Source organism: Pelobates fuscus, chromosome 6, assembly GCF_036172605.1.
Source record: "Pelobates fuscus isolate aPelFus1 chromosome 6, aPelFus1.pri, whole genome shotgun sequence".
Taxonomy (NCBI): Eukaryota; Metazoa; Chordata; class Amphibia; order Anura; family Pelobatidae; genus Pelobates; species Pelobates fuscus.
The window spans coordinates 92245020-92267256 of NC_086322.1; the positions used below are offsets into that span (position 1 = coordinate 92245020).

The 22237-nt window shown below is 39.1% G+C and overlaps 1 protein-coding gene across 1 annotated transcript in view; it reads left to right on the top strand.

The window, feature by feature from the left end:
* Positions 1-21874, top strand: part of CEP135 (centrosomal protein 135) — a 61272-nt gene extending 39398 nt beyond the window's left edge. Inside the window, exons 17-26 of the mRNA XM_063458032.1 lie at positions 8711-8865; positions 10136-10191; positions 10535-10703; positions 11288-11398; positions 11693-11878; positions 12221-12430; positions 13702-13904; positions 14033-14137; positions 15987-16142; positions 18950-21874. Coding sequence (XP_063314102.1) covers positions 8711-8865; positions 10136-10191; positions 10535-10703; positions 11288-11398; positions 11693-11878; positions 12221-12430; positions 13702-13904; positions 14033-14137; positions 15987-16142; positions 18950-18971 — 1373 coding nt within the window. The 3' untranslated portion in view covers positions 18972-21874. The remainder of the gene's footprint in view (positions 1-8710; positions 8866-10135; positions 10192-10534; positions 10704-11287; positions 11399-11692; positions 11879-12220; positions 12431-13701; positions 13905-14032; positions 14138-15986; positions 16143-18949) is intronic.
* Positions 21875-22237: the final 363 nt, after the last annotated feature.

Sequence of the window (22237 nt, forward strand, 5' to 3'; positions counted from 1 at the left end):
CTAAAAATTATTATAAAACTATTTTTAACCATGAAAGACTCTTTTATCCTGTTGCTAATTTCCAAGTACGTTTTTGGATCTAGATGTTATTACCCAATTTAAAGCGGCACTGTCATGCCGAACTTACCTTTCCTCAATCTCTTCCTCTTCTCCCCCTCTCTCAGGATCTGTTCTTCTTTTCTTCCTGTCTTCTTTAGTTTTCTTTAAAACCATAAGACAAAGTAGGGACTCTTTGTCTTATGGGATTCCTCCGCTTGACCAGCTCTGACCAGCGGAGGAGCAAAGTGTGCTTCATTTCCGCTGGTCAGAGCAATTTTCCCATGATCCCTAGCGATCCCTAGCTTTCCTCCCTGTTCCCACAATGCTTCCTGTCAGTATTGCCGAACGTCCTGTCACTTAGACAGAACGCCGGCAAAACTGCCGAATTGCATCCTAACAGAATGAGCACTGTTTCTCCATTGGTGTTAGGATGCAATTCGGTACTTTGTTTGTATCGGAATTTCATTCTAATGAATGAAACTCCGATCCTATTCATTGCCGCGGCTGCATCTTGCAGCCGCTTAGTAGATAACTCCCTAATTCCCACGGTATCAGGGAGCTATCTACTAAAAAGCTAAAATACCTGAATTGGTCTTTCAGCCAACTTTACTAATACTAAGTAAAGATTACTTAGTATTAGTAAATAATATGCCCCTACTCGCTATACCGCGAGTAGGGGCATGTCTAGTAAGCAGTGAGCAGCCTGTGGCTGCTCACTGTAAAAAACAAAAAAAAAACTAATAAACACCCCCCCTCCCCTGCGCGGGGGTTAAAGATGGGGGGGGACCTACTGTCTTCCCTCCTGGCCCCCACCCCTGCGCGGTGGGTGGGGGCCCTAATAAAACAATAAGGGGGGGGACCTACTGTCCTCCCCCCCGGCCCCCACCCCTGCGCGGTGGGTGGGGGCCCTAATAAAACAATAAGGGGGGGGGACCTATTGTCCTCCCCCCCTGGCCCCCACCCCTGAGCGGTGGGTGGGGGCCCTAATAAAAACAATAAGGGGGGGACCTACTGTCCTCCCCCCCGGCCCCCACCCCTGAGTGGTGGGTGGGGGCCCTAATAAAACAATATGGGGGGGGACCTATTGTCCTTCCCCCCCTGGCCCCCACCCCTGCGCGGTGGGTGGGGGCCCTAATAAAAACAATAAGGGGGGGGGCCTACTGTCCTCCCCCCCAGCCCCCACCCCTGAGTGGTGGGTGGGGGCCCTAATAAAACAATAAGGGGGGGGGACCTATTGTCCTCCCCCCCCTGGCCCCCACCCCTGCGCGGTGGGTGGGGGCCCTAATAAAAACAATAAGGGGGGGACCTACTGTCCTCCCCCCCGGCCCCCACCCCTTAGCGGTGGGTGGGGGCCCTAATAAAACAATAAGGGGGGGGACCTACTGTCCTCCCCCCCTAGCCCCCACCCCTGCGCGGTGGGTGGGGGCCCTAAATGAACCCCCCCCCATCAAGGTGACTAGGGGTCCCAAGCCCCTAGTCACCCCCCACCCAAAACATTCTATCCCCTACCTACCCCCCTCACCCTAAAAATAGTGAAGGGGGAATAAAATAACTAACCTGTAAAAAAAAAAAAAATTAAACTTACCATTTGACGTCTTCTTTTTTCTAAATTCTTCTTACTTCAGCCCCCCAAAAGGCCAAATAAAAATCCATAAACCCGTCGCACTTTAAAAAAAAAAAAAAAAAAACGAGCGCAAACAAAAATTAATCCATCTTCACCCATGGAGGGCACGCCGCGTACTGAGCTCCGCAGGGCGGGTCACTGCTTATAAAGCCTTGCCCCGCCCTGCAATTAGGCTTAGAACACAATGATTGGTTGGTTTAAGCCAATCAGAGTGCTCTGTGTCATTTTACACAGCGTGGGAAAATTCAAAAGAACTTTCCCACGCTGTGTAAAATGACAGATCACTGTGATTGGATGGTTTTCAAACCATCCAATCACAGTGCTCTGTGTCATTTTACAAGCGTGGGAAAATTCCAAAGAACTTTCCCACGCTTGTAAAATGACACAGAGCACTGTTATTGGATGGATTTCAAACCATCCAATCACAGTGCTCTGTGTCATTTTACACAGCGTGGGAAAGTTCAATTTTCCCACGCTGTGTAAAATGACACAGAGCACTGTGATTGGATGGCTTGAAATCCATCCAATCACACTGCTCTGTGTCATTTTACAAGCGTGGGAAAGTTCTTTGGAATTTTCCCACGCTGTGTAAAATGACACAGAGCACTGTGATTGGATGGCTTGAAATCCATCCAATCACACTGCTCTGTGTCATTTTACACAGCGTGGGAAAATTCTTTTGAATTTTCCCACGCTGTGTAAAATGACACAGAGCACTCTGATTGGCTTAAACCAACCAATCATTGTGTTCTTAGCCTAATTGCAGGGCGGGGCAAGGCTTTATAAGCCTTGACCCGCCCTGCGGAGCTCAGTACGCGGCGTGCCCTCCATGGGTGAAGATGGATTAATTTTTGTTTGCGCTCGTTTTTTTTTTTTTTTTTTAAAGTGCGACGGGTTTATGGATTTTTATTTGGCCTTTTGGGGGGCTGAAGTAAGAAGAATTTAGAAAAAAGAAGACGTCAAATGGTAAGTTTAATTTTTTTTTTTTTACAGGTTAGTTATTTTATTCCCCCCTCACTATTTTTAGGGTGAGGGGGGTAGGTAGGGGATAGAATGTTTTGGGTGGGGGGTGACTAGGGGCTTGGGACCCCTAGTCATCTTGATGGGGGGGGGGGTTCATTTAGGGCCCCCACCCACCGCGCAAGGGTGGGGGCCAGGGGGGGAGGACAGTAGGTCCCCCCCCTTATTGTTTTATTAGGGCCCCCACCCACCGCGCAGGGGTGGGGGCCAGGGGGGGAGGACAATAGGTCCCCCCCCTTATTGTTTTATTAGGGCCCCCACCCACCGCTCAGGGGTGGGGGCCGGGGGGGAGGACAGAAGGTCCCCCCCCCTTATTGTTTTATTAGGGCCCCCACCCACCGCGCAGGGGTGGGGGCCGGGGGGGGGGGACAGTAGGTGTCCCCCCTTATTACCATTTTGTTTTTGTTTTTACAGTGAGCAGCCACAGGCTGCTCACTGTTTAGTGGACATGCCCCTACTCGCGGTATAGCGAGTAGGGGTATTGGGGAGATTTTAATCTCCCTTGTGCTATTATGGGGGTCATATTGAGCGGCGGGTGGGGGCCCTAAAATTATCAATAAGGGGGGGGGGACCTACTGTCCGGCCCCCACCCCTGAGCGGTGGGTGTGGGCCCTAAAATTATCAATAAGGGGGGGGACCTATTGTCCCCCCCCGGCCCCCACCCCTGAGCAGTGGGTCCCCCCCTATTGATAATTTTAGGGCCCCCACCCGCCGCTCAGGGGTGGGGGCCGGGGGGGGGGCAGTATGTCCCCCCCTTATTTTTTATTTTAGGGCCCCCACCCGCCGCACAGGGGTGGGGGCCGGGGGGGACAATAGGTCCCCCCTTATTGATAATTTTAGGGCCCCCACCTGCCGCACAGGGGTGGGGGCCGGGGGGGGGGGAGGAGAGTAGGTCCCCCCGTCCCCCCCCTTCAACCACTATTGTGGCCAGACAGCATCCCTGTGGGTTCGGGCTTCAGCTGTCAGCTGAAGCCACACCCACAGCAGTGCTGACAGGCTATCAGCACACAAAGCGCGTTTACAGTGCTTTGTGTGCTGATAGCCCGTCTGATGTATTCACCCAGAATGCATCGGACGAGAGGCCTTTTTAGGGCCTCTGAACTCGGAAGTCCCTCTGGTGGCCGTCTGATTGACTGCAACAAGAGGTGCAGAAAATACAGTGCTTACAAGAAAAAGGCTCCGGGTAGCTGTAGCACTCACCTAAACAACCTCATTAAGCTGAAGTTGTTCAGGTGACTATAGTGTCCCTTTAATGTTTTTATAGACCTACCTATTGTTTGTTTATTTTCACCTTTCTTTCAAAATGTTTCGATCCTCACACATTCTTAAGTAATGGTAGAGGTCTGCTCTGTATGTCCCACATTTTAAATAGTTGGCTGAATATTTTCGAAAGCAGTAATATGCATGGTATGCAATCTTCAGGTGGATTTGCTGGTAGGAAGCCGATTGGAGTAGTTTAAGCAACTTGACAGCCGTTGCTATGAGTATGTAATTTGTTAATGCTGGAAAGTGTGTTATCCACCTTGATAAACCCTATTGCACGGTTGTGTAGTCTGGGTTGGTTCTGATTTGGGAGTAAAGTGAACTCATTGAGTAGGATGAAGTGGTTGATTGTGGTTGATAATCTATGAAGTGGTTCCAGTCTTCCGAGATGTGGAAAAATCGTACCTATCGGGGTGCTAGTCTGCAAGTATGCAAAAAGGTGGATTTAAAGGTCAGCAAATTTGAGCGTAACGATCATTTTTTTGTGTTCATCTAGAAAACTATGTATGTTGGTATTGCCTGCAGTTTCCCAAAAGCATTGTGGGTATTGGGCTTCCCCATTTTGAAAAAACGGTTTAAATAGAAAGGGTATAAATTTTGTGTATTGCCATTGAACCCTCAGGAGCTGTTATTTTCATGTTTTTAATAGTGGATGCTAATAAACAGTTTTCCTGTGCTTCCTTTGGGAGGGAGGCATACATGGTGTGTAGTAGTTGAGGGAGTGTTACATAAGGGCAGAGTTGTGTTTATATGTGTACTACTGCAAATTGTCCTGATCTTTTTATCCAGTCTTGGGTGTATAATTTAAGGTTTGGGATATTTAAATCTCACATTAAATCTGGATTGAGATAGTTTGTACATTGCTATTCTTGTTTCCAAAGAAATTTTAGAAAAGATTTGATTTAGAGTTTTCTCATCTGATCGTGAGCGTAGTATTGGTAAGGCTTGCAGAGGATATTGGAGTTTTGGAATTTTAAAGTGATTTTTAGGAGAGTGCCTCTCTGCTAAAAGAGTCAAAGGGAGATGCTCCCATGAGGAGAGAAAATCTTTTGCCTCTGCCAGAAGTGGTGTACTGATAATTTTGTATATAGTGGACATTTTTAGTGGGATATACACCCCTAGATATTTCAAATTTTGAGGTTATACGTGTTAGGGTAATTGGTGTTTGTAAGCTTATTGCTGGCCATGGGCTCAATCTTGTTGTTGTTGATTTAGTCCAATTGATTTGAAAGCCTGTTATCGAAACATATCTTCCTAAAAGGGTACCCATATTCGATAGGTATGTTGCTGGATTCGAGAGAGAAAATAAAAGCTCATCTGCAAAGCCAGTGAGTATCTTGGTGCGGGGTCCCATATGTACGACTTTCATGTCCCATATGTACGACTTTCCACAGAGGAATAGATAAACCAGTAATTGGATCCATTTCTAGGTTAAAAAGAATTGGCGATAATGGGCAGCCTTATGTTACGGATTACAAGGTCATTTGAGTCTAGACCGTATGTGTTTTTTTATTTTTGTGGATTGTTGAGTATATGCCCCAATTCATGAAATTGTAGAACAGAATTCCAAAATGCTGTGTTTTGGAATTCTAAAAAGATGGGGGTAGGCAGCTTGGTCAAAAGCTTTTTGAACATCTAGACTGAGTAAAACTTGCCTGATCTTTCTTGGAGTGATTGTTGTATATACAAGAGCTGCAGCTATTGTCATTCTAATTCCTTGGATGGATTTTCTGCCTCTAGTAAACTTCAGTTTTTGAGGGTGTAAAATAAAGGGTAGACACTGTGTTGGAGTCAGTCAGCCAGTATTTTAGTAAGAGATGTAGGCCAGAGCAAAGCAGTTATATGTCCACTAGAGAGACAGCATTGTTATTTGGGTGTGTGGTGTAAACAGAGCGCCAGATGTGGCTGGACTTGGAGGTGGTGAAGAGGTTTCCTCTGAAAGAAATATCACTGTTTATTAGATAATATGGAAACAGGCATGCATTTAATTATGTATTTTTCATTGGTGGTATATCTAAAAACAGCTTTCAAAACTGGCAGTTCTGTTGTCTGCTGCCTTTGCAAGTCCTCCCCTTCTAACCCCACCTATACTTTCTGGGGCTGTCCAATCAGATACTTCCCAATGCAGCTAAAAAAAGATGTATTTGCAAGACATGTGCTCTAGGCAATTGCTGCCTCTTGAGTTTAGCTCCACTGAGCTAACCAAACCAGAAAGCAATGTGACCGGTTATTTGATTGACAGACAGGTGGTGTAACCAGGTTAATTTATAAAACTGAAAAAATTGCAGATTCCAAAAGAAATTGACAAAATGAAAAATATAGGCATGTACTTCACACTTTTTAAGAATGCTACAGTGCTTTAGAGGCCTGGAGTGTCCCCTTAGCCCCTTAAGGACCGGACTGTTTTTGCGATGTTGTACATTTGCGACCAGGCATCTTTTTACACTTTTGTGGTGTTTGTGTTTAGCTGTAATTTTCCGCTCTCTTATTTATTGTTTTTTTCAGGACAAAAGGGGCTTTCTTTACATACCATTATTTATATAATCTCATGTAATTTAATTTTTTAAAAAAATGAAAAAATATGATGAAAAATTGAAAAAAATACATGTTTTTTGACTTTTATGTGAAAAATCTTTTACTCATCTACAAAAGCGAATGAAAAAAACTGCTAAATAGATTCAAAATGTTGTCCTGAGTTTAAAAACACCCAGTGTTTACATGCTTTTTGCTATTTTTTTGCATGTTATAGGGCTATAAGTACAAGTAGGATATTGCGGTTTCAAAACATACATTTTTAAAAATGTATCAATAGTGACATTGTAACACTATTATCTGTCATAAATCGCTGAATAACACCCCACATGTACATATTTTTTTTAAAGTAGACAACCCAAGGTATTCAATATGGGGTATTTCCAGACTTTTTTAGTAGCCACTTAGTCGCAAACACTGGCCAAAGTTAGCGTTCATATTTGTTTGTGTGTGAAAAAAGTAAAAAACTAAATTGAACGCTAATTTTGGCCAGTGTTTGTGACTAAGTGGCTACTAAAAAAAGACTGGACATACACCATTTGCAATACATTGGGTTGTCTTCTTTTGCAAATGGTATGCCATCATGGGGGTAATTCTCATTCCTCGGCTACCATACGCTCTCAAAGGCAACGTAACTAACCTGGCCATTTTCAATGTAAAAATATTTGACCCATATATCTGACCCTGTAACTTTCAAAAACGCTATAAAACCTGTACATGGGGGGGTACTGTTATACTTAGGAGACTTTGCTGAACACAAATATTAGTGTTTCAAAACTGGAAAATGTATCACAACAATTATATCATCAGTAAAAGTGCTGTTTGTGTGTGAAAAATTAAAAGAAAAAAAGTCACTTTCACTGACAATATCATCGCTGTGATATGATTTACTGTTTTGAATCACTAATATTTGTGTTCAGCGAAGTCTCCCGAGTAAAAGAGTACCCTCCATGTACAGGTTTTAGGGTGTCGTAGAACATTACAGGGTAAAATACAGTGCTAACAAATTCAATTCTCTGGACTTTCGACCTGGGTTGGCAGGCAGGTCCCTTAAATTGCAATCAATAAACTTACTTAATTATGTAAAAATATTACATAAATACACACGTAGAATTTAAATATATATGCTTATTTATATATTTGAAGTCTACGTGTATATTTATATAATTATTTATGTAATTTTGTATATGGACATATGTATAGTTCGTATTCTTTTTATTTATTTATATATACATAGATATATATACAGTTTCATTCTAAGTGTATTTTGATATAAATATATATATATTAATATCAAAATACAGTTAGAATAAAATTGCATATAGATATATATTTTTTTTAATTTTTATTATTATTTTTACATTTTTAAATTTAATTTAAATTGCTTATTATTTGTGTTTTATAATAATATATATATATACAATATATATAGATATTATATATATACACGTGTGTAATTTAGTTATAAGTGTATTTTTATATTAATATATGTACATATTAATATAAAAATACACTTAGCATGACATTATATATATGATATATAGACGTATATTATATAGGTATAATATATGTCTATATATCATACATATATAATTATTATTATTTTTTTTATTAACTTTAACTTAATTTTTTTAATGGTTTTACACTGGCAGGGAGACTGCCTGTCAGCACAGACAGTCCCCCTGCAGGCAGACACATGGACACCTATTGTGACCATGTGGTCGCTCTGTTGAGCGATCACATGGCCCCAGGGGTCCTAATTCGCCATGGGGAGACTGTCTGGGCTGCAGGCAGTCTCCCCACACCGGGACCGACGGCGATCGGGTAAGTACATTGCACCGTTAGGGCGGTTCAGGACCGTCATCGGTCGGCAATGCAAAAATGCCGATGACGGTCCTGAACCGTCCTCGGTCCTTAAGGGGTTAAGGCTGGAGTAGCCAAACTGAAAGTATTGCTGGCTTGGAGTATTGTTCCAGTTTGGTTATTTAGACCTTCACTTTGAATTCCCACTTTAGTGAATAAAACTGTTTGTTTGTCTTTCCTGCCTTTTCTACAGGAAAGGACTTGGTATTCAAGAAGGTGATAATTCTCCATACGTTCTCTTTCTACAAATTATAATTTTTTTATGCAAGTGTAAATCTGTTTTTGCTTGTTTGTCTTTCTCTTTTGCCAAATAGATGTAAACTTTGACAACTTAAATAAACTAAAACATTATTAAATTCTTATTTTCAGATGAATTAAATAAAAAGACCTCTTTGCACGCCGATGAAATGAATATGACGAGAAACACTATTTCTGTTTTGGACAAAGAAAAAGATAATCTTCAGGAAACCGTGGATGAAAAAACAGAAAGAATTGCATGTTTAGAAGACAACCTTACTAATAAAGTATGTGACCGGGTGACCTTTACTTTTGTATCATGACTAAAGCAGTATTTTTTTTTATTTGACCTATAACAGTAGGTAAAATAATTAAAGCAGCTGTCACCCTTAAAGGGACACTGTAGGCATCCAGACCACTTCAGCTCATTGAAGTGGTCTGGGTACAGTGTCCTATGTCCCTTAACTCTGCAATGATAATTATTGCAGTTTTTGATAAACAATATTTGCTTTGGAGCAAGCATGTCAAACTCAAAAGCAAACATGAGCCAAATAAACAAGGTTTAAGTTTATGTGGGCCAAAAAAAAAAAGCGTTCGACCTAGACAAACACAAATTAAAATTACTTGTGTCATTCTCATGCAAACAATATGTAATCCTGAGTACACATATATAATTTACTCGAAAGCCTCACCTCAAGTTACTTACTGTCTCTGTAGTAATTCCACAGTCTGGAGTGTCCGCTCACTCAGTCCCTTTTCAAACTGAAATCTCAGTCCGCTCCACTCGCTTCCTAGTTCCTCTGCAATCTCCAGGCAGAGTAAGGTGTGGCTGCACACTCTGCTCACTTCTCCCCACCTTCCATCCATGTCTCTTCCCCTCCTCCCCCCTTCTATGTCACTCCCCCATAGAAGCATCTCTCTCTCTCCCCTCCCATCCATTTTTCTCTCCCTCTTCCATGTCTCCCTCTCTCCATATCCATCCATGTCTCCCTCCCTTCAATATCTCTCCCCCCCCCTTCAATATCTCTCCCCCCATATTTTGCATTCATACTCCCTCCCTACTTCCCTGTTTTCAGGCAGTTGATCCCTCACAGAGCTGGCGCCTGAGGTTAAGGTAGCGCCGTCTCTGCTCTGCCCTATAGCTAGATGGTCGCTTCTCACTCTCCAGGGGCGCACTGACCGACTAAACATCGGTTAGACACATGAAACCCGGCGGGAGGGGGAGGCGCTCCCCCTCCTAGTTTACTGTGCGTGCAGTTCCCCTATGGATCCGCACGCTGCCTGGGAGTGCAAGCCGAACACTTCTGCGGGTGGAGCATTATAGGGAACTATAGTGTTAGGAATACAAGTCTGTATTCTTAGCCTGTAGTTTCCCTTTAAAGTGGGATCCAGATTGACGTTTGTGCAATAGGTTAACATATCTTCTAGTAGATCATTGATAGCTTCCAATTCAACAATCCTTTTGGAAGCTACATTTGTTAGCTTTACATGTATTTGCACTTGTCGTCTACAATTTACTACTTTATCTGACTTCCTTGTTTTTCTTTCCTTTTTAAGGAAAAGACTATTACAAATTTAAGACTGACTCTTTCAGACTTGGAGGCCAACATGGAGTAAGTCATCACTGAATTATTTATTACTGTAAAAACACATGACTATAAATAAAAATCGTGATAGGTTACTTTAATTTTCCATCAGCAATAAAACAATTATATAGGACTTTAAATAATGTTAAAATTTGTTTGGTATAATTCACATTTATAACTACATGCTCTACAGTTAGAGCTTTCATTTTTAGGATTGTTTTTTCCCCATGATTTTATGAATCAAAACAGAAATAATTGCTTTCCTGAGGTTTAATTGACTATATGGCTATTCTCTTAAGGTTTCTCTTTTAAATTCTTCTACTGCTCTTAATAATCATGCATTGTCTTGTTTGTTTATTTTTTTTGCCAGCCATTTGAAAGATTCTCTCAGTAATAAAGATCGTGAGGTGTCAAGTCTTCGTCGGCAGCTTGATTCCTTCCAGTCAGAGCTTGGGGCAAATGTGAGACAGACCGAAGTTACTCTTAAAGAAAACAGAAGATTACAAGATGATTTAGCGACTATGGCCAGAGAGAATCAGGTGGATAACACAGCCTTTACTAAAATGTATATTGTTACAAATTAAATAGTTATATAAAATGTATTTTCTTCAAATTTATGAAGCTTGGAATTATGTATGATGCTCCAAGGCTTGTATGTTGATGGTTTGACATCCATTACCCTGGAGCCTTTGATGAATAATTCCTGCACTGTTGGTGCTTCCATAGGCAGGTTGGTACTTCTTAATAAATGTTTGTTTTTCCTGCTTAGCTGCTCACCACCTTAGTCTCATTCTGTGAGCTTGTGTAGCATACAATTTCACAGCCCAGCTGTATCCAATATGCATTTCCTCTTTAATAGCAAATATAGTTGTCACGGACAGATTTAGCAGAGGATACAATAGGAGTTGTTGAAATGTAACATCATATGACTATAACATGTTAAGAGAATGCTTGACAGTCTGCTTGATGTTCTGCTCCTGTGATGGCTGAAATAACCAAAACAAAACCTATATCCACATCCATCTGGCAGTCTATTGCAGACTAAAACTCATAACTCTTCATTTCATAGCTGTATAAAATGTATAACATTTTACATATAAGTACTTTTTTGTCTTTTACCCAGACCGTTTCCTTGGAGTTAGAAAATGCACTACATCAAATAGAAGACTTAAAACTGAGAGTTCATGGATACATTTCTGAAATTTCTAGGGTTGAGACATTACTTGCAGCAAAGGTAAGCATGTTCTTTTTTTTTTTTTTTTTTTTTTTTTTTTTTAAATTAACACAAGATAATTAAAAGGTGCTCTAAGCAGCCCTAACCATTACTGATCATTTAGTGATTATAGTACCATCTTCAATTGCTGTGACAAGATCAGTCTCTTCCTGGCATGCAAAGTCCAGCCACTAAGCCACTATGTTACTTGTTATGTAATGCTTGTAAATATGTGCTCTTTATTGACTTTCTTCCTTGCTATATATCTGTTGTGTAAGTAACTACTGAGTTTTTCTGTATGTGCTTGATTTTCAGGAGCAGGAGAACCGTGAGCTTCTAGACCAGTTCAAGATGATCCACAGCCAAGCTGAAGAATGGGAAGTCAAAGCACAAAATGCAGAGGGGGAGAACAGCTCAGTTAGGCTGGAACTGCTTTCTGTGGATACCGATCGAAGACACCTGAGAGAGAAAGTTCACCATTTGGAAAATGAGATCCAAGAGGTTAGAATGCTGATGCTAGCTGGTTGATAAGATGTGTCTGTTTCATTGTTACAATGAAAGGAAACCAGATTCTGAAGCAACAAAATGTTCAACACAAAAGTGAAAATAAGCACTGACAAAAGGAGAACCACAAAGGATTCTGAGAGTTATAAGCAACAGGCTAAAAATGGCGCAATCAGCATAGATGTTTCCCAAAACAGCTGTTTATACAACCTATGTTTTATATTTTTGTATACATTATACCAAACTAAAATATGGTCTCAAGATACTTCTTTTCCATTTCTTTGCTGTCTGGAGTGTTAAGATTGTACTGTTCTTTTTTTTTTTTTTTTTCTTTTTCAGCACATGAATGCTCATCAAGCGTATGAATCTCAGATCTCATCAATGGCAAAATCCATGTCTAGGCTAGAAGATAAGCTTAAGCATGAGCAAAATGAAAAGGATGCGATTTTATCAGATCTATCTTCTGTCAGGGAGCTCTGTGTGAAGCTGGATTCTAACAAAGAGCATTTGTCAAGGCAGCTAACTGGCAGAAACATGGAATATGAAAGGGTAAGTATCAGAAGTACAATCTTTAATATGCCCCCCACCCCCCAATAAAACTGGAAATATCAGATTATTTTGCTCCATTTTGCCTATTCCTTCATTTTGAAATAAATTGGATAAAACTACGAATAGGGTTACCAGAAAATAGACATTCCAATTCATAGATCTTAATCAAGATGTTGTATGCAGAGTATAATACCAGTGTTTCTTTCCTTATTTTTTTATGTTGATTTTTAATTTTATTTTAAAAATGTAATTTTGGCAATGTCATTCCTCTCTTTCATCCTAGTTGTAACAGAGCTCCTGTGTTCTACCCTACAGATGCATTGTAATAAAGTTTCTTTAAAAAAAAAAACTAAATTTGTTCAATTTCAGCCCTTCATACATCTGTTTTTACATTTCAGTCTATTTTATTAAGTGACTGACAATTCGAGCTTACAAGATAACGGTTATAGTACAAGGTACAAAAGGGGGAGCAGTAACTTGTCAGTCTTTCAGGGAAAAATAAATCAATCTGTGAAAAGCAAAAATCTAACAAAACAAAGCTTCATTGTCTCAATCACATCTGTTTTTATTTTGTTTCTGTTTATCAAAGTGTATAAGGAAAAAAACTGTTTAAAATAATTTCCAATTCTCACTAAAAGAGGTGAACTTCCTTCTTGACTCCAAACTGACAATCAGATTTCTAATTGGCTCTTTGTGACCTGTTACTCATTCATACGAACTTTTCTACTATTGAATATTTCGTTGTTTTTTTTTGTTTTAAAAAAAAAAAAAAGATCTATACAATTAGAATCTGATATGTTTGTCGACTTTTTAGAGAATCCCACGTGTTTATTTTTTTGTACTGTAAGAAACTCTTTCCTCAATTTTTTGGGGAATATATCCATAATGCCGATGGCTGATAAAACAGGATCTTTCTGGCTCCTCTCCCAGATCATATCTCTCTGATAATAATTAGTGTGGTAGTTTTAATTGTCCCACCTAGGTTTTGGAAGTCTGGACCTACCTCCCTGTGAGATACCTTTCTCAGTCTTTTAATCAGTGTTGTGTAGAAAGTTTACAGAAAACCTGATAATTCCAAAGAAAAAATAGTAATACAGCCTGTATAGCTGTATTTATGAGGTTCCATATTGGATTGGAAGCAGGGGACAGAGTAAGATGATGATGTGTATGGCACATTTATGAAAACAAAGTTTTTCATTTTGATGCATTGTAACAGGTGGCAGTTTGTGGTTCTCTACAAACCATGCAGTATAATGTATTTTACTCATTAGGCCTTGGAAGCATTGGAAGATATGAAGTCTGAAGTGGAGCTTCTGAAGAAGCAACTTTCTAGTGAACGACTCACAATTCGAAACCTGGAAACATTGCTGTCCACTAATCGGGAGAAGGAGTTTCAGAGTCACCTATCCACCCATGAGAAAGACTCAGAAATTCAACTGCTTAAAGACAAACTAACGCTTTCCGAAAGTAAACTGTGAGTGTCCGGCATTTGCTTCATGTATCTTTTATTTTAGTTCACAAGGTCTGTTTTATTTTAGTTTTTTAAATATTGGAAATTTTTCCATTCTATTTACTAACTGTTAATCCCCTATGCATTTAAAGGAACAGTCATTCTCGAGAAGTACTAATGCTTCGAAATAAGCTAACACAGCTGCAATCAGATTATGATGTTGCAAAAAGGCAGCTCACTACAGAGCGGTTTGAAAGGTAGGACTATTTACTCTTTTGCTATTGGGTTTGTTATGTATTATGTTCTCAAACTACGTGTGTTCTTATAATTTCATTATATGACCATATGTTTTTTAAGATGTCTAAGTGTGCGTGTATGGAGTTCCTCGTAAACCTGTATTTAAGTTTAGAGTGTGAAACATGCTTTGGAAGCAATTGGCAGAAAATATGTTATAGTATGCAACATTTTGTGGAATCTTGCAAATAAGAGACAAGAATTTTAGTTTTATTACATACAGAGGTGGTTAGCTCAAGCCTGGGTAATGTCTAAAGAGATACTCTAAATATTATTTCAACCTATGCTTATTGCAGTTGCGGTTTTCCTGCTGACCATTTTTTAACTGCAGAAATTTTAATAAATTACTGTACCTATAAGTCTGCTGTATTCGATTCAAATGAGAAACATTTCTCTCCTAATCTAGAGCAAGCATAAACAACAGAAACTGCATACGTGTGGGATATTAACCCCATAAAAAGGTAGTGGGTGCCGCAGACAGAAGCAGTCTCTTCCAATAGCAGACATGGATTTATTCATTAAAATACAAAAAAGAAATTCAAGATACAACAGCCAAGCTTTCACTATATTTGAGTTGGGAGACTTAATATTTCAGTTAAGAATTTGATGTTTGGCAAATAAACATTTGCTAGCATGCCTGCTAGAACAATGCATGTATTATTTTTTCTACATTTTAACTGAAGCTTAACTCGTGTTTACCAAAACAAGGACATGTTATTAAACCTAAAACGGCCTACAACTGCTAGCTAAAAAGTATTAACCAAAAAAATCATGCCATTACACAGGGCTACAGTACCACATGTGGCTTTCCTCTGTGATCTAGAAGAGCCTTTTTTTACATTGCTGTTCCACATAAGTTCTGCACATTCGTTGATCTGTGTTATGAGATTGTCTTATACTTACAACAAGATCAGGATTGCCACTAATAAAACAGCAAGTCAAATCTGCTTATAAATACTTTATTAAATCCACCATAAAATAAAATCACAAAGCAACCAAACAAAAAGGCATGTGTACAAATACAATCACCATCAGTAATAAAGCCTAAATAGGACAGAACACAAGTCTCTAATCCCCCCCCCAACGTTTCAGCAACACTCCTGCTGCCTTTATCAAGGGTGCCTTTGGAGACTTGTGTTCTGTCCTATTTAGGCTTGATTACTGATGGTGATTGTATTTGTACATGTGCCTTTTTGTGTGGTTGCTTTGTACATTGTATGTTTGTTATTGTATTGTTTGGTGGATTTATATTAGTGTGCAAAAAAGAAGAAAGGATGAGAACTCTGATAACGGACAAAAGCTTAGAGAGACTCTATAGCTTGCCCTTCGATACATGCCTGCTCAGGTCTCAAAATAGCTTTTGCTCACTTGTGCCATTACAGAGAAAACATATCTGAAGCATATCAGACTGGTCCCACCCGTACAGGCAGTCCAGATCCGAAATGTCAGAAAGTTCTGTCTGCACGAGAGATACAGCAACCCCAGACTATCGTTTCGGCCTTATTTTGGGCATCGTCAGTGAGGTGTAGCTGATATCCATGTAGGCACAGTGAGCACGGGGTCCATGTCTGGATTACCCTTTATATTCGTGTGCATCCTTATCTTGTAAATATATGTTGTTTGGGGGCAATTGAGGGAATGCCTTATGAGGTTTTGCACCTAAGCATATAAATATTTTCATATTTTAACTCCGTGCGATTATGATATGGTAATATGAGATTGGCTACCTGCAAGAAGTAGAGACTTCCATGTAGCCTTACTCTGTGTGTCTCTTCTCTGGCAAATCCTTTCTTAATTACATCACATTTACAGAGAGAGAGCAGTTCAGGAGTTGCGTCGACATGGTCTTAACACATCGACTGTGCGTACATCATCACCACTAACCTCAACAATGAAATCACCAGCAGTGTCCCCTGAGCGATCTATTTTGAGATCTGTTGATAAAGGAGTTGACAAGTCAGCTGAGAAGTAAGCCATTTGTCTGTCTGTCTGTCTGTCTGTCGATCAATCGATCGACCGGAAATGGGTAATATACAATTAGTTTCTCACTATATCTTTAGAATCCTTAGAAGTGTAACAACTGTTGTAAAAACTCTAGGGAATAGACTGATATCTGCAAGCTATACACAGAAAACAATATTAATGTTGGTGTTAGAACGTTCAATACAGAAAAGAGAATACATATAAATTGATATTGCCCTTATTTTCCTGTAGAAGCTGTAGATGCATTTTTTTTATATATGAGATTCACAGCTTAAGTGTTGGTGAAAAGTAACAAGCCATTTAAATCTTCAGTATTATAATAGTCCAGCTTAAAAGGAACACTATTGACACCCAGACCACTTCATCTCTTTGAAGTGGTGTTGGTGCCATTTCCCTGTTCCCTTAACCCTGCAATGTAAAATACTGTAGTTTTAGAGAAACTCCAATGTTTACATTACATAGTTACATAGCTGAAAACATTGCCGTGTTAAGACTGCCCTTTAGTGCCTATCTAAGAGATATAGGATATTCCTATATCTACAGTGGAGTGAAAAGTGAATACATAAAAAAAGGGGGGGATAACTTACCCGTCTACATATAAGTTATACAGAAAATAATGTCTAGTGCATACAGAACAGAAAAAAACAGAAGGAACAAAATATAGTGCAGATGGTATTGGATCACAATAATGTAAAGTGCTTTGAGATTGGGTCACTCACATGTAATGGAGCCTATATAAATTGGCTCCATATATAGGGCGGCACCACACCACTTCCTTGAGGATATTCCCTCCCTCAGAGGGACACTAGTGGTAAGAATAAGCTTTGTATTCCTTACACTATAGTGTTGCTTTAAAGCAGTGGTTCCCAACACAGTCCTCTAGTACCCCCTAACAGTCCAGGATTTGGGGATTACCCAGTTGTGTCAAAGGTGTTTGTAGAAGGAAAAAAAAAACACTTTAGACACAGCAGTGTAATCCTTAAATCCTGGATTGGTATGGGGTACTTGAGCACTGGGTTCGTAAACCCCGCTTTAAAGGGACAATCTAAGCATCAAAATGTCATCTTAACGCAGCTCTGCCATTTTCAAAGATTCTTAACTATGACGTCACTGCTTAAGGAGCAGTGAGTATTACTTGCTTAATGCAGTCCCCCTTGGGCAGCCTGACATTTTTAGTGATTACTGATGTATATCTGCAGAGGATCCCGTGGGAGTCTCCATAGATATTGTCTAGCAGCAAAAGTTGGCTGCAGTAGCTCCTACTTAGGCAAACGCCAAAACAACCCCAAAACAAAGTAGTCCCTAATTTGTCTTATGAAACATTTTGACTGCAGTAGAATGGAAGTAAAATTCCAACAGTATTTGTGAGCATTTCGTAAAGAATTTTATATGAATATATATATATATATATATATATATATATATATATATATATATACTCAAAATCTTTTATTAAAAAAAAATCAGTTCTCAAATGTTTTTCATTCTGCTGTCATATAAATAAAGCTTCTTTATGAGTACTATTAAATTCAGTCTTGATGACTTCACTTTGCTACATACAGGAGTCTCCTGGCTCTAGAATAAAAGTGCATTTTTAATAGCTATTTTACAGATTAAAAATAAGGTGGCCCAATGTTCTAAAAACAAGGGACACTCAAATGAAATTTATTTATTGCATAGAACTAGTTTTTTTTTTTTTGTCTCTTTATTTTCAAGTTACAATTTAGTTTACTTTTGTTTGATAGGCCTTTACTCTAAACACCATGCCCAGTTCTGCTTTTTGATGTAGTAGGAGTCTTGCTGTGCAGTGTTTCAGCTTGCACATCCAGAGTTATTGGCAATTGTGTACCGGGGACTAGTTGCACCACCCAATAGGGCATTATTCAAACACGGGGAAAACGGTTAGAGTAACCCTTTAAAGGGACACTCCAGGCACCCAGACCACTTCTGCCCATTGGAGTGGGTGCCAACTCCCACTACTCTTAACCCTGCAAGTGTAATTATTGCAGTTTTTTATATAGAAAACCACTAGAGGGCACTTCCTGGATCATAGCACAGGAAACCTGTGCGAGAGCGTCGCTGGACGTCCTCACGCTGTGTGAGGACCTCCAGCGTTGCTCATTTCCCCATAGGAAGCATTGAAATGCATTTTCAATGCTTTCCTATGGGGAGCACTAATGCACATGCTTGACATAGCCGCGCATGCGCATTAGGTCTCCCCGGCCGGTGGAGGAGGAGCGGCGGCAGAGGGAGAAGCAGCGACATGTGACATGTCGCTGCCTCAGGTAAGTTACTGAAGGGGTTTTCACCCCTTTAGCAACCGGGGATTAGGGGGTGGGAGGGAGAGGGGACCTGCAGTGCCAGGAAAACTGATTGTTTTCCCGGCACTGGAGTTTCCCTTTAAGGATTACCATATCCATTTTAATTCCTAAATAAGGCAACAGACTTTTGCCTGTTGCTATTGCGGTCATGATCACTAATGAGCAGTATTCCACTAAGAGTTTTTGTGTGTTGTTTTTTGTAGAGAAGCTTAAAAGCTTACTGGAATCACCAACTTATCTATCAAATATAACATCTCCTTGAAATAACCTTTTGATTCCTTCTCCATCTTTCATACTGTCCCATAGAATTTGTTTTGAATGCAAAATTGATGTTATCTTTCATTAAAATATCAGCACTTGGGGATTATTACCATCCGATCTTCACTGCATATGCGTGGATTTCAATCTATTCATTTGTGTTCTACTGCTGATGTATTGTGTATGATAACGATGTGTTTCCTTTTTAAATAGGAGTGTGAGCTTCAAGGAGTGACAGATATGAAATATTTAAATGTACTAAGGAGGAAGCAACTTGTTAAGCTTGGCATCATGCATATACATATTGATGGGGTTTGCAGGAGATCTACCACGGTTAGCTCTAAAAACACCCCCTGGAAACAAAAAATTTTTGTAAAATATCTAGGAATATCATTTTCTGTGTTCTGATTAAATTATAAGCCATATGTGTAAAATCTATTTTTGTACATTAAATATTGTTACATGGAAGATTAATTTTATATTTGTATTAATAATGTTTACTATGGAATATTGGTATATTTTAAGTTTATACTTGTCATGCTGTACTTAAACCAGAGAATCTCACAAAAGCACTGGGTTCTTCCTTTACTATGCATTGGAAACAACTATGCAGTTGTAGCAAAATACGTTTGGAGTATGCATCTTTTGTTTAAATGTTTTTTAATTAATGACTGAATAACTACACTTAACGTGAGAATAGATCCATTTTTATTGCTTCCCTGCTACAGTGCCAATTACATATTAGTTATTTAAATATGTAATGACTATAAAACCTATTTGTTTCTTACATTTTGCCTTTTTAACTAGCTCCTCAATTCCTGTTATATTATGTAATCTGCCTACATGTGTAGGCTTTCCCTATTTACATATTATCTTCAAACTATGTGGCTTGTTTTTTTTTTTTTCAACTTTCTTGGGTCCAAATACTGTTGTTTCTGGTAGCTTTTCTTAAGGTTACCATAAAACTTCTTTTGATCCCCGACTCATTCCCCACACCAGTATTTCAGAACTGGTTTTCTAGCCCACACTCTTAAACAAAACTAACTACTCATATTTTTGGTTTGGCTGAATGGAAAGACACAGACTTGAACTACGCTTTCATTTAATGCTTTACCCTCTTTCTCAGCTTCACGTCTTGTATTATTTGCATTGTCTGTTGCATTCAGACTGTTGGAATTTGTATTCTTTTGTGTTTTTGTTGAACTGATTTGGAAGTCTTTGCTGATAGATCATTCTTCTCCATTCAAACTGGCTAAATGTTCTGGTTACAAAGTATAAGACATGGCATCCACTTAATCTGGATGTATTTCATTCCTGGTTTGTTCTCTAGCTGCCCACTAGACGATAGTGGCTTCCGTACTAGGAAAGCTACACCTCCTCACAGCCTTGCTATCCACATCTTGGCTACTCCAGTCCTATAGTCATAGTCACTATAATTTAGCTTCTGCTGTGTTATCTACTAAAGTCTGTCAAATCCTTACGTGTGTTCAAGCTTGACAATTGACAAGTAGCTAAATTGCAGCCAAACCACTTTTTGTTTAATTCAAAAAGTTCCCTCATATATTGGAACAAGTAAATGAAATGTGCAATGGTGCAAACTGTTACAAAGTTCAGTTTTGCTAGGTACAAAATACCAACGAGTGTGTTTTGGCGTTATTATCCGTGCAATATAGTGATACCTTTAAAGAACAACTGTCACCTCAAAACCATTTTTTAATATAATACGTTCATCAAGTTTTGAAAGGAAATATATATTTGTTTTTAATGAAATATATGTAATAACAAGTTAGAAAACTTGTCCATGCCTTTAGTTTATGACGGCATCCTTCAGCCATATACATGCACCTTGGGTCAGACAGATTTTGAAAACTGACAGTCTCCATGATCTTTCCTGCTTCACTTCCTGCACAGCCAACATCACAGCCTCACTTGCCGTGGTCCAATCAAACGATTCCCGTGAGCTGGGAGGGAGGTTTAAATCCACTAACTGTTACTGGGGAGGGCTGCTGCTTGCAAGAGAGAATCTCATTACATCCATTGATAGCGCAATGATGACAGACATATATTTTTTTGCACAGAATTCACATTCGGCAGCCCGGATCAGCTGGTTGTGGTGGTTGGATTAACCCTTTAAAATACTAGTAACACAGAATGGTACAACTTAAAATTAACATAATTACTAATTAGCACATCAATGCTAATATATATAATTTAGAACTCTAACTATTTTGTTCTGTGGTTTTAAATCTGTTACCTCCTCTCCACTGTGGTTAAAACGGTTACTCCAAGCACCATGGTACTTGGAATATGTACGTTCAGCATTCAAATAGAGTTCTGGGCTGGCTAATGCCAAGTTTGTGCATATTCGACGTCTGTCATAAACATGCACAGCATTCCAGTGGCGGCATAGTGATGGGGAGTGACAGCACCAGAGGAAGAATGATCTTCACAGAGTGTTTATTTGTTATTTATTTTTTTGTTTGTTTTTCTCTGTGTGTTCTGTAACAATTGCACTTTTTAACGGTTTGCATTGTAATTTTTACTTATGGTTTTGTTTTTCTGTTTGGGGAGTTAACAGAGCTGATACTTTACAGTTGGTGGCAAAGTGTTCTTTAATAGAACTATTAACTAGCAGTGATTCACAATACTGTATTTATTTATAAAAAAAAATAAAATAAAACACAATTGTTTTGTTATTCAATACAAAGAAGTACAGCCTTGACCCTAAGGCACTGTAACGTGACCTCCACCCCTCCCAAACCATTCTATTATTGTGGCATAATGTTTATGTAAATGGTAGCATTGGCATGGGCTGAGACATAACGTATAAACTATAAAATTGGTAGAAATCTGCATGCTACAATGTTTAGAGTTACATTTTATTAACTACTTGTCATCAACACAATTATGGAATAGAAGTATTCTTTGAAAGTATGTTTGTCTATTAGTATCATGATCTCTGTTTAGAATTTGACAACCACGTGAAGGAAGAACAATTCCTGGATGCAGTTTACAAGTGTTAATTTTCCAAAGCTGGTTGTTTTAAAACAGTATAGGTGCTGTTTTTTTATCCCGTGTTTTATACAGTTCATTTAATATATTGACATTTTAATAGACAAATGTGTTTTTTGGGGGGAAATCCACACCACTTACAGTGTTTTTATACAGATTTATTTGTAGATACATTTTTATTTATTCAAAATAAATATTTTTGATCATGGTTTTGTATTTTTTATCCTTATCTGACGCTTCTGTAGTGTAGTATGTGCATTTGAGGCAATGTAAATGCCTTGCATTTCAACATTCGCATTTATATTCATTCTGGGACGATCCTTCACAGTTAAACACAAGATGCTGATATTGCATCTAAGCCTATGTGTATTAGAAGTCCCCCTCCCCCCCCCCACCCCCTCAAAAAAATTTTTTAAAAAAAATTAGTGTTGTATAACTGTAGTAGCAAATTAAGGTACAAGCATCTTGAAAAATGACAGATTTGCAATT